Source organism: Capra hircus, chromosome 23, assembly GCF_001704415.2.
Source record: "Capra hircus breed San Clemente chromosome 23, ASM170441v1, whole genome shotgun sequence".
Classification (NCBI taxonomy): Eukaryota; Metazoa; Chordata; class Mammalia; order Artiodactyla; family Bovidae; genus Capra; species Capra hircus.
Genome location: NC_030830.1, coordinates 42361509 through 42374093, shown reverse-complemented (window position 1 = coordinate 42374093; position 12585 = coordinate 42361509). Strand labels below are relative to the sequence as shown.

The window sequence follows — 12585 nt, the reverse complement described above, 5'->3', positions numbered from 1 at the left end:
TATATATCCTAAATGTAAGGGGAGGACAAGACCGAAAACTTCAGATGAAAGGCTAAAGAGAGGATCAACTCAGATACATAAAAGAAAACACACACACACTTACACACATAATAGGAAAAATCAGCAACATCACAAAGACAAAATTCTAAAAGATTATAGTGCTTCTCTGTGAATGATCACTCTGTAGTGGCGGAGTAAATATCATGTGGACAAAATATTTCACAAGTTATGTTGTCGACAAGAAAGAATATAGGCCAAAAATCTGTTGAGAAAGGGGGACCTATAATTTTATATCTAGCAAAGCTATAATTTAAAAGAAAGGGTAAAATAATGCTAATCTCAGGAATACAGGCAATAGAATCAATACAAAAACACTTACTGAATACACTTTTCAGCAGGAGTTAAAAAAAAGAAAAAAATTTAGGAAAAATCTATGAATCTTTCAGAAATAAGGATCTAAATAAAGATTAAGTATCTAAATAAAGAATAAATCAAGCAAAATATCACCATTAAAATTCAAATATATGGTACATATACACAATGGAGTATTACTCAGCCGTTAAAAAGAATTCATTTGAATCAGTTCTGATGAGATGGATGAAACTGGAGCCGATTATACAGAGTGAGGTAAGCCAGAAAGAAAAACACCAATACAGTATACTAACACATATATATGGAATTTAGGAAGATGGCAATGACGACCCTGTATGCAAGACAGGGAAAGAGACACAGATGTGTATAATGGACTTTTGGACTCAGAGGGAGAAGGGGAGGGTGGGATGATTTGGGAGAATGACATTCTAACATGTATACTATCATGTAAGAATTGAATCGCCAGTCTATGTCTGATGCAGGATACAGCATGCTTGGAGCTGGTGCATGGGGATGACCCAGAGAGATGTTATGGGGAGGGAGGTGGGAGGGGGGTTCATGTTTGGGAACGCATGTAAGAATTAAAGATTTTAAAATTTAAAAAAAAAATAAAAAATAAAAAAAAATTCAAATATAGAGGTCCAAAAGATACTAACAAACTGTGTGTGTATATATGTACATATATAGAGCTCTTGATTATAACTGGAAAGTGGAAAATGCTGTGGTATTTAATTTTGGAAAAATACATTTGTAAGTCTGAAAATTGATAGGAAAATCAGCACAATTTTGTTTTTAATAATTTACATGTAATTATGAACAGTAACAAAAATGCAAACGGAAACTTTCTTCATTTTCAAACCAATAAATGTCAAAATATCCAAAAGAAAACATTTTAAGTAGAAAATATACACTAAGATAGCAGGAACTCATCCTAATATAAAAAGAATTATAATAATTGTTAATGGCTTAAGGTCCCAGATCAACAGAATTCCAGATTAAATATAAAAGTGATATTCAGAAAAATGCTATCTTGAAGAAAATAAGAGCCTACAAAAGATAAAAAGTAATAGAAAATATTAAAATTAAAAAACTAAAAAAGTATATATCTAGGAAAACATGGAGGAAAAACTACATATACATTGTGCTTATCAGGTCTCTGCTTTCATACAAGACTAAAAAGAACAGCCTTCCATGTGGTGTCCTAAACGTGAAGAAAATTCAAAGAACAGATATATTTATACACGTTGAACATTCACCTTATCACACAGCAGGAACTAACACATCATTGTAAAGCAACAATACTCTAAAAAATTAATTAATTAAATTTAATTTAGAAAATAAAAAAGAAGGGACTTAAAAAATAAAAGAAGGTGTACACAAAATTAAATTAAAAAAAGAAAAAGTAGGTTTGGTTTAAAATTTTCTTCTCTAGTTGTTTTCTTTTTTTCCTGGATGGTTCCAGAAAAAATAAATATGATTTTTATGAGTGTCAAAAGTAGGGAAAACCACTAGACCATTTAGGTATGACCTAAACCAAATCCCTAACAATTACACAATGGAAGTGAGAAATAGATTTAAGGGACTAGATCTGATAGACAGAGTGCCTGATGAAACATGGATTGTTTCATGGTTCATGACATCGTACAGGAGTCAGGGAGCAAGATCATCCCTAAGGAAAAAAAAAAAATGCAAAAAAGCAAAGTGGCTGTCTGAGGAGGCCTTACAAATAGCTGAGAAAAGAAGAGAAGTCAAAAAGCAAAGGAAAAAAGGAAAGATATACCCATTTGAATGCAGAGTTCCAGAGAATAGCAAGGAGAGATAAGAAAGCCTTCCTCAGTGATCAGTGCAAAGAAATAGAGGAAAACAATAGAATGGGAAAGACTAGAGATCTCTTCAAGAAAATTAGAGATACCAAGGGAACATTTCATGCAAAGATGGGCTTGATAAAGGACAGAAATGGTGTGAACCTAACAGAAGCAGAAGATATTAAGAAAAGGTGGTTAGAATACATAGAAGAACTATTAAAAAAAAAAAAAAAAAAGATCTTCAAGACCCAGATAATCACGATGGTGTGATCACTCACCTAGAGCCAGACATCCTGGAATGTGAAGTCAAGTGGGCCTTAGAAAGCATCACTACAAACAAAGCTAGTGGAGGAGCTAGAATTTCAGCTGAGCTATTTCAAATCCTAAAAGATGATGCTGTGAAAGTGCTGCACTCAATATGTCAGCAAATATGGAAAACTCAGCAGCAGCCACAGGACTCAAAAAGGTCAGTTTTCATTACAATCCCTAAGAAAGGCAATGCCAAAGAATGCTCAAACTACCACACAATTGCACTCATCTCACACGCTAGTAAAGTAATGCTCAAAATTCTCCAAGCCAGGCTTCAGCAATACGTGAACCGTGAACTTCCAGATGTTCAAGCTGGTTTTAGAAAAGGCAGAGGAACCAGAGATTACATTGCCAGCATTCACTGGATCATCCAAAAAGCAAGAGAGTTCCAGAAAAACATAGATGTTTTTGACTATGCCAAAGGCTTTGACTGTGTGGATCACAATAAACTGTGGAAAATTCTGAAAGAGACGGAAATATCAGGCCACCAGACCTGCCTCTTGAGAAACCTGCATGCAGGTCAGGAAGTAACAGTTAGAACTGGACATGGAACAACAGACTGGTTCCAAATAGGAAAAGGAGTCTGTCAAGGCTGTATATTGTCACCCTGCTTATTTAACTTCTATGCAGAGTACATCATGAGAAACCCTGGGCTGGATGAAGCACAAGTTGCAATCAAGATTGCTGGGAGAAATATCAATAACCTCAGATATGCAGATGACACTACCCTTGTGGCAGAAAGTGAATAAGAACTAAAGAGCCTCTTGATGAAAGTGAAAGAGGAGAGTGAAAAAGTTGGCTTAAAGCTCAACATCCAGGAAACAAAGATCATGGCATCCAGTCCCATCACTTCAGGGCAAATAGATGGAGAAACAGTGGAAACAGTGGCTGACTTTATTTTTTGGGCTCCAAAATCACTGCAGGTGGTGACTGCAACCATGAAATAAAAAGACGCTTATTCCTTGGAAGAAAAGTTATGACCAACCTATATAAAGAGCATATAAAAAGCCAACAAAGATCTGTCTGGTCAAGGCTATGATTTTTCCAGTAGTCATGTATGGATGTGAGAGTTGGACTATCAAGAAAGCTGAGCACAGAAGAATTGATGCTTTTGAACTGTGGTGTTGGAGAAGACTCTTGAGAGCCCCTTGGACTGCAAAGAGATCCAACCAGTCCATCCTAAAGAAATCAGTCCTGAATGTTCACTGGAAGGACTGATGCTGAAGTTGAAACTCCAATACTTTGACCACCTGATGCGAAGAGCTGACTCATAGGAAAGGACTCTGATGCTGGGAAAGATTGAAGGTGAGAGGAGAAGGGGATGACATAGGATCAGATGGTTGAATGGCATCACCGATTCAATGGACATGAGTTTGAGTAAACTGAGGGAGTTGGTGATGGACAGGGAGCCCTGGCGTGCTGCAATCCATGGGGTCACAAAGAGCCGGACACAACTGAGTGACTGAACTGACTGAAAAAAATTTTAAATAAATTAAAAAAAAAACAAAATAGCCTTAAGTTCAAAAGGCTCAGTTGGTAAAGAATCTGCCTGTAATGCAGAAGACATGTGTTCAATTCCTGGATTGGGAAGATTCCCTGGAGAAAGAAATGGAAACCCACTCCAGTATTCTTGCCTGGAGAATCCCATGGACAGAGGATTCTTGTGGGCTACAGTCCATGGGGTTGCAAGAGTCGGACACGACTGAGTGACTTTTACTACTAAGTTCAAAAGGTCTGTATATGCTAATAAAGGCCAGAAAAATAGCAAAGGTAAGAAAGAACAACACATAAGCAACAACAGTATAGTTTCAAAATCAGAGTCAAATCTAATAAACCCTACTGAAGCCTTATTTATTCTCCCTTCTTGGCAGCTGTCACCACGTTCACTTTCTCCTGAATGCTGTGCTCTCGTAGCTTCCATGCTGCCACGCTGCCCTGACTTTGCTCTCAGAGTGGACTTCCATTCTCCTTGATTGGACCCACCATGTTTCCTTCCTGGGATCTTCATACAGGGTGCCCACAACATCCAAGTATTAGTCACCCCTCCCCAGCCCTCCTACCATTACCAGATACACAGGCTTAAGGTCTGCTTGACACATACCTTGAATTTATCCTGTCCAAACAAACATAGCCTCTTCATCTTCCACATTATATCTCCTTGCCTACCCTTGATGCAGAGACCAGGAGCTCTTCCAGCACCTCTGCTGCTGCCGCTAAGTCGCTTCAGTCGTGTCCGACTCTGTGCGACCCCTTAGACGGCAGCCCAACAGGCTCCCCCGGATTCTCCAGGCAAGAACACTGGAGTGGGTTGCCATTTCCTTCTCCAACGCATGAAAGTGAAAAGCGAAAGTGAAGTCGCTCAGTCATGTCGGACCCTCAGCAACCCCATGGACTGCAGCCTTCCAGGCTCCTCCGTCCATGGGATTTTCCAGGCAAGAGCACTGGAGTGGGCTGCCATTGCCTTCTCCGCCTCTGCTTCTTAACACATCCAAACCCAAGCAAGCCTGCAAGATCTCTTTCACACCTAGTTCTTCTCTGCAACTCCTCTGCACCCACTCTATCGAGACCACCATCACTGCTCCTCCTGGCCTCGGTAGCCTCCTTACAGCGGCCATCAGGATCTTTCTCAGTGCTTTCCTATTATTCCCCCCATATTTTGATATCTTCACATTTTCCCATGGAACTCAAACTTCATGCCATGGCGTGTAAGTGTCCTCACCAGCCCCGCCCCTGTCTTCTCAGCTCTTTTCCCACTGTTCACCCTGGGCTTACCATACTGCAGCCACACTGCCCTTCGTCACACACACACTGAGCTCTTTCCTGTCAGGACATCTGCAAATACTTACTTCTCTTCCTGAAATTTATTATCCCTGATCTTTACATGACTGGCTTCTCTCCATCTTGGTCTCAGTTTGAACCCTACTTTCAGACTGCTATATCCAAAGTACACCCCTCAGAGTGGAGAAAATGGACCCTCTTGCACTGTTGGTAGGAGTGTAAACTTGTGCATCCACTATGGAGAACATTACAGAGATTCCTTAAAAAACTAACAATAGAGCTACCATACGATCCTGCAAGCCACTCCTGAGCATATATCCAGAGGAAAGTCTAGTTTGAAAAAATACATACAATGTTCATTGCAGCACTATTTACAACAGTCAAGACATGAAAGCACCTAAATGTCCATTGGCAGAGGAACGGATCAAGATGTGGTACGTATATACAATAATATATTACTCAGCCATAAAAGATAATGAAATAATGCCATTTGCAACAACATGGATGGACCTAGCAATTATAATACTAAATGAAGCAAGTCAAAGACAAATACCATACGATATCATTTATAAGTGGCATATAAAAAAATATACAAATGAATTTATTTACAAAACAGAAACAGATCCACAGACAGAAAACAAAGTTGTGAGTACTAAAGGGGAAAGTGGGTGGGGGAGGGGTGCATTAGGAGATTAGAATTAACATACACACACTCCTATTAATATGTATCAAATAGATAAAAATAAGGTTCTACTGTATAATACCAATATAATACTACTATACTCAATATTTTATAACAAACTATAAGGAAAAAGAATCTGAAAAAGAATATCTGTGCATATTATACATAAATATATATATTTATATATATACATTTATATAAAATATATATACATTTATATAAATATATATACATATATTAACTAAATCACTGTGCTATAACCTGAAAAACTAACACAACATTGTAAATCAACTATACTTCAATTAAGAAAACAACTAAATACCCTTGTCAAGCTACTCTGCCTCACTCACCCTTATCACCACGGTGCCTCACAATGCCAAGCCCGTCACTAACAAATATTTGCTAAATAAAATACTTGCCTTAAATTTAATGGCCTGGAATAATATAGTTTTAACTTATAAGCATTAAATATTTGTTAAATAAATAAATAATATAGATGATTACTCACATTATTTCTTAAATCCTATCCCTGTTACATTTAATGTAATATGGGGTATTTTTATATGTTTAAGAAATGAAAAGAAAAAAAATACCTAAAATTTATTCCGTAACTCTGGCAAATCAAAACTTTCATCTTTAGATTAAAAGATATAAAGAATATACAACAAAATAGATTACAAATAGAGAAGGTGTAACTATTTGAAGGTCCTCTCTATGAAAATATAATTTTTCATACTGACAATGATTAATTACCTGGCTTCAATGTCATTATTAGAGGATATTTGTCTATAATATTCCAATTGGAAGTTGGGAATACTTTTAATCATAGGCAATTCTATACATACAAAATCTACTTTAAACATGACATTGTAAGTCAACTATACTCTAATTAAAAAATTTTAAATAAATGCAATCTACTTTATATATATGTATATATATATAAAATTCCAATTTAGAAAAAGAATAGGCAAAAAAGCATTTATACTAATTCCAAGAGACAAAATAAGACTGGCCTAAAAAACTAACAATTAACAATAAAAAAAAGAAACACAATCATTTTAAAATTTGGATAAGTGGATCTATACAAAGTATTCAAAAAAATAATTTGGAGAAATGTAATATTTTATCCCAATAAATGAAAATGGCTATATGATAAGAAAGAAATATTTAAATATTTAATAATAACAATTAATGCTTTGCTGCTGCTGCTAAGTCACTTCAGTCGTGTCCGACTCTGTGCAACCTCATAGACTGCAGCCCACCAGGCTCCGCCGTCCCCGGGATTCTCCAGGCAAGAACACTGGAGTGGGTTGCCATTTCCTTCTCCAATGCATGAAAGTGAAAAGTGAAAGTGAAGTCACCAAGTCGTGTCCAACTCTCAGTGACCCCATGGACTGCAGCCCACCAGGCTCCTCTGTCCATGGGATTTTCCAGGCAAGAGAGTCCTCAAATAATGTAAAATATCCAGGATTCAGTCTCTCTGAGTCAAAGAACAATGAAATACATTTAGTCAACCAAAAGAAAAGAATTCCAGAAATAGAGACGCTTGCTCCTTGGAAGAAAAGTTATGGCCAACCTAGACAGTGTATTAAAAAGCAGAGACGTTAATTTGCCGACAAAGGTCCATCTAGTGAAAGCTACGGTTTTTCCAGTAGCCATGCACGGATGTGAGAGCTGGACCATAAAGAAGGCTGAGTGTTGAAGAATTAATGCTTTTGAACTGTGGTGTTGGAGAAGACTCTTGAGTGTCCCTTGGATGCAAGGAGATCAAACCAGTCCATCCTAAAGGAAATCAGTCCTGAATATTCATTGGAAGGACTGATTCTGAAGCTGAGGCTCCAATACTTTGGCCACCTGATGTAAAGAACTGACTCATGTGAAAAGACCCTGAAGACGGGAAAGATCGAAGACAGGAGGAGAAGGGAATGACAGAGGATGAGATGGTTGGATGGCATCACCAACTTAATGGACATGAGTTTGAGCAAGCTGTGGGGATTGGTGAAGGACAGGGAGGCCTGACGTGCTGCAGTCTATGGGGTTGCAAAGAGTCAGACATGACTGAGCAACTGAACTGAACTGAAAGCTCTTAGACTAATGAGAACTCTTACCTCATTAGTCATTAGACTAATGAAAGATCTTACCTCATTTTCATTTCTTCAAAGTCTAAGAGTTGTGAATTACATAAGGACTGAAGCTATGATTTCTGATTAGAATAAGCCACAAACTCTACATGCAATTCCATATTTGAAATGTCAACATACGACAACACAGCCTCATATTTGGCTTCCAAACCGTTTTGAATGTAACCTAGAGGTAGAAACAGATTTTTCTGCAGCCTATAGACACACAAGCCTATACCTCTACATGTAAACAAATTGAAAGCAATATCAACAATATCTACCCACTGGTTGGAATAATAGAGTCTGATGGATAGTTTCTATTCTTACTGTTATATTTTTAAAATAATCATCAGCACGTTATCTTTTTAAAATTTCTTTCTAAGTTATTTTTTTGGCTGTTTGAGGTCTTCGTTGCTGCATGTGGGCTTTCTCTAGCTGCAGCTAGTGGGAGCTACTCTAGTTGCGGGGCTTGGTCTTCTCATTGTGGTGGCTTCTTCTGTTGCAAAACACAGGCTCTAGGCACACAGTCTCAGCAGATGTGGCTTGTGGGTCCTAGAACACACACCCTTCAGTATTGCAGCACGCCAACTCATCAGCTGTGGCTTGTGAGCCGCAGAGCATGAATTCAGTGGTTGTAGCGCAGGGGGCTTAGTTGTTCCACGGCATGTGCAATCTTCCCACATCCGGGATCAAATCTGTGTCCCCTGCACTGGCAGGGGATTCTTATCTACTGCACCACCAGGGGACTCTCTTCCTATCCTATTTTTAAAATGCTGTTTGCTAACAACAAACAAACAAAAAACACATACACAAAAAAATACAATGCTGGTCGCAGTCCACTAATTTCCCAAATCACTACTGGGCCTTGACCTTTATTTTTAAAAAATCATTAACCTAGTAATTCTTATGATTGAGTAAATTATATTAAATATATATACATACTTTGATTGTGTCAGAACCCAACAAAGTCTGCAGGGAACTTGAAGGAGAATCAGAAGAATGCTAGGGGGGAAAAAAAAAAAAAGGACAAGCTTAGGATGCATCCAGCCTAGTCAAGCAGAGGGAAATGAAGTGAAGCAAAGCAAAGGTTTGAATTGCATGGTCTAGTCTAAGGCATTACCATAGACAAGGAATCCTGTAAGACCTTATCAATGGTAGCACAGAGCTCTTCAGTTTGCTGCCTGAGCTGTGCAGGGGAACACAACTGGAAGAATTGAAACCAGGTACTGGGTTAGCAAAGAGTTTTAGGATTGTATTTCAAAAGCAGGGGTGGATCTGAAGCCATTACCTCCAGAGGTGGATCTAAGGTCTTGTCCTTGGAAATGCTGTCCGTCCTGGCTGGTTCGTCTAGTGCCTAGTGATAATAAATGAAATGGTTCTCATGTGAGGCTTTTAGTCAAATATACAGAGAGTAAAGTCTGAATTCAAAGAAAGCTCTGGATGTCTCAATGTTTCCAAGAAGAATAATCTTTGAGTCATTTCATGAGCTACTGTCTGACACAGAGGCATTGCCCACAAATGTCTACATTCTGCTGTGGAACTAGTACTTCCAATATAAGAAAGCCTGTAGTTCCTATCAGCACCCCACTGGCTTTTCAAGGTAGACATTTGAGGGGCTTTTCCTTTCGGTGGGAACCTTAAAAGTTGGGACATTCGATGTTCAGCCTAAAACCTAAGGGAGGAACTGGGAGCTGGAGTTGCCCTCCCAATTGTTTGGCACTGTACCAGGGGCAGGGTTAATGGCAAGAGTGTATCTCAGCCTTTCCTGCCAGGTTTGATCTGGGTATTTTCTTATTAATCTGAGATGTTGGAGTCACTCAGCTGGGTTCTGGATTTCTCTCGGGGGGAGTTTCTCCACGTGCAGTTTTCACATTCAGCCTGTCACTGGGAGGAGAGGAGTTCAGAAGCCATCCATGTTGCCAATCTTGGTCTCTCTCCTTCATCATGTCTAATATTTGTGTCTACCTGCTTTTTTCTTAATCAAATTCCAGGTAGGATTATCCATTTCTAATCTCTTAACTGGACTAATTTTTGGCTTTGATCTTTGGCATACTCATTCCATTTCAGTCATTTCTGCTTACGACTCACTATTTACTTCTTTCTATAGTCTTTGTGAAAGTGAAAGTGAAGTCGCTCAGTCGTGTCTGACTCTTTGCGACCCTGTGGACTGTAGCCCACCAGGCTCCTCTGCCCATGGGATTCTCCAGGCAAGAATACTGGAGTGGGTTGCCATTTCCTTCTCCAGGGGATCTTCCCAACCCAGGGATCGAACTCAGGTCTCCCGCATTGCAGGCAGATGCCTCTAACCTCTGAGCCACCAGGGAAGCCCTCTGTCTGGATTTATCCTTTTTTCCCCCAAACAATCCTTTTTGTGGCATTCTGCAAGTTGTGATATGTATACGACCACTATTATACAATGATAAACAAATTATTTAAATACTTCCATTAAGTTTCCTTAGACTTATGAGTTACTTAAAAGTAGTTTTTCTTTCTAATTTTTAGGAATATAAGTTTTTCATCCAATTTTTAAATTACTACTTATTTAGTTAGAACCAAAGAATTTCTTCAAAATAGTAATTTCTTATGTAGTTTGAGATTTATGGTATAAGACATGGTAAGTTTTATGTAAATATTCCATAATATCTATTCTCTAATTGTTGACTGCAGAGTTCTATGTGTATGTGTATGTATCTATCAGATCAGAATTTTTCATTTTTTTTTCCAAATCATGCATGTTTAGCCTTATTGCCTTCTTATGCATGCTTATTAACAATTGAAATCATAAAATATGACATAATTGCTAATTTCTCCTTGTGATCTTAGCAATTTTGCTCAATGTAGTTTGAAGTCATTTTGTTAGCTACCTTCATAATTAGAAGAAGCATACCTTCTTCATGAATTAAATATTTGTATTTATGAAATGTCTCTCCACATCTGTAACAGTACTTTGGGTCTTAATCTCTATTTTGCCTGATACAATCAAATGTTTTTATTAGTACTTTTTACTATATCATTGCCTTTTTATTTCTAACTCTCTGCATCCAAACATTAGAAATCAGTGTTTTTTATGAATGTCTGGAATTCATTTCTTAATCTGATCTAATAACATTTCTTTCAATATAAGCTAACATTTATTATCATTTGTTTCTAAAATATATTTGTATTACCTTTGTCTCACTTTTTCTATTTAATTTTTATTCATATTTTGAATTATTTGATTAAAGTTAATAAATTAAATTTACTGTAATATATTTTTTCCCTGCACTAATTTGGATATCATGCTAGACAAGGCTAAGGTTCACCAAATTACTTCATTTTCTCAGGCAAGGATATACATTTCCTTGAACTTAAGAATTTAGGGCTTGTGACTGACTTTTCCTAAATCAATGTGAGCAAAGGTGATTCATAACTTCTGATGAAAGTCACGTAAGGGTGGACATGACTTTTCATCATTCTCTCTTTCTTCTTCAGATACCTGAAAATGCGAGATGGAAAGAGATTACATCACTGAGCCACACTGAATTGCCAAGTTGAGCTGTACTCCATTGTGACGTGGGAGAAAATGGGTATTTATTGTGTTAAGCTAGCTCCCTTATTTCAATAACACAGAGGAAATTGTCTGGAAGCTATTTTTTCAAAATCCATTCCTTTACATTAAATAAAATATAAACACTAGCTACGGTCACCTAATAGAAATGCTTGAGCTTTCCTTTTTCCTACCATAACAAAACTATCTTTTTTCTTCTCCTCCATCCTTCCTACTTAAAATTAATTATGCATAATAGATAGCAGGGAACAGAAAATATCATAAAGACAACTCCTTGCTGCTGTTCAGACAATTTAATTTTTCCTTGACATGGTGTTCTAACCACTTCCTATTTACCCTGTGGGTTGGCGTGAGGGAGGGGAAGGGATTCCCACTCTACAGTGCTAGAGACCCCCGAATACATGACACCGGGCAGGTGAAATCAAGCAGAGTTTAATACTCAGAGGTAGTTATGGCCCAGGGGAAGAGAGTGTGTGTCCCATCAGGGCCATAGAAAAGTTGTGCTCAGGAAAGAGTGAACACCCAGAGGCTGCGGGAGGCAGGCTTTGTAGGATCACGTGAGATGTCCCTAGTTCCTTAGAAGGTTGTGGTCACCTTGACTGAATAAGTACACACTGCACCTGGTTGGTTTGACAGGGAGGGTTGGGGGACCATGTCTGGAGAAGCGGAATGGGGAAGAGAGCTTGTAATTAAGCTATCTGAGGCCCTCCCAGTTCTACCAGATGCCAAGCACATAATACTGGGCCTTAGTTTTACGCTTTACACCACATATGGCTTCTATGATAATAATTATAGAAAAGAAAAAAGTCAGGAATTAATTATCAGAATTAGGAACACACTCCTTAGGAGAAAAGTCTGGTCCAGCCCTTCCTTGCCTCTCCACCAACACCTTCTACCCACTCCTCCCTTGCATGTTGCTCTTTAACCACAAGGGACTTGGGTTTTTGAACTTGTGTTAACCTTCTAATCACA

General features: G+C 38.1%; 1 protein-coding gene across 14 annotated transcripts in view; it reads right to left on the bottom strand.

The window, feature by feature from the left end:
• Window positions 1-12585, bottom strand: part of MLIP (muscular LMNA interacting protein) — a 306379-nt gene that overhangs the window by 92018 nt on the left and 201776 nt on the right. For 9 of the 14 annotated variants that reach the window (XM_018039224.1, XM_005696194.3, XM_013973909.2 and 6 more), the window contains 3 exons: window positions 9355-9420; window positions 9187-9270; window positions 9009-9068 (listed from right to left, as the gene is read on the bottom strand). The exons of 2 other annotated variants lie outside the window; for them this stretch is intronic. In XM_018039224.1, the coding sequence (XP_017894713.1) occupies window positions 9009-9068; window positions 9187-9270; window positions 9355-9420 (210 nt within the window). The remainder of the gene's footprint in view (window positions 1-9008; window positions 9069-9186; window positions 9271-9354; window positions 9421-12585) is intronic. 3 more of the 14 variants (XM_013973911.2, XM_013973917.2, XM_013973912.2) reach the window with 2 other exon arrangements.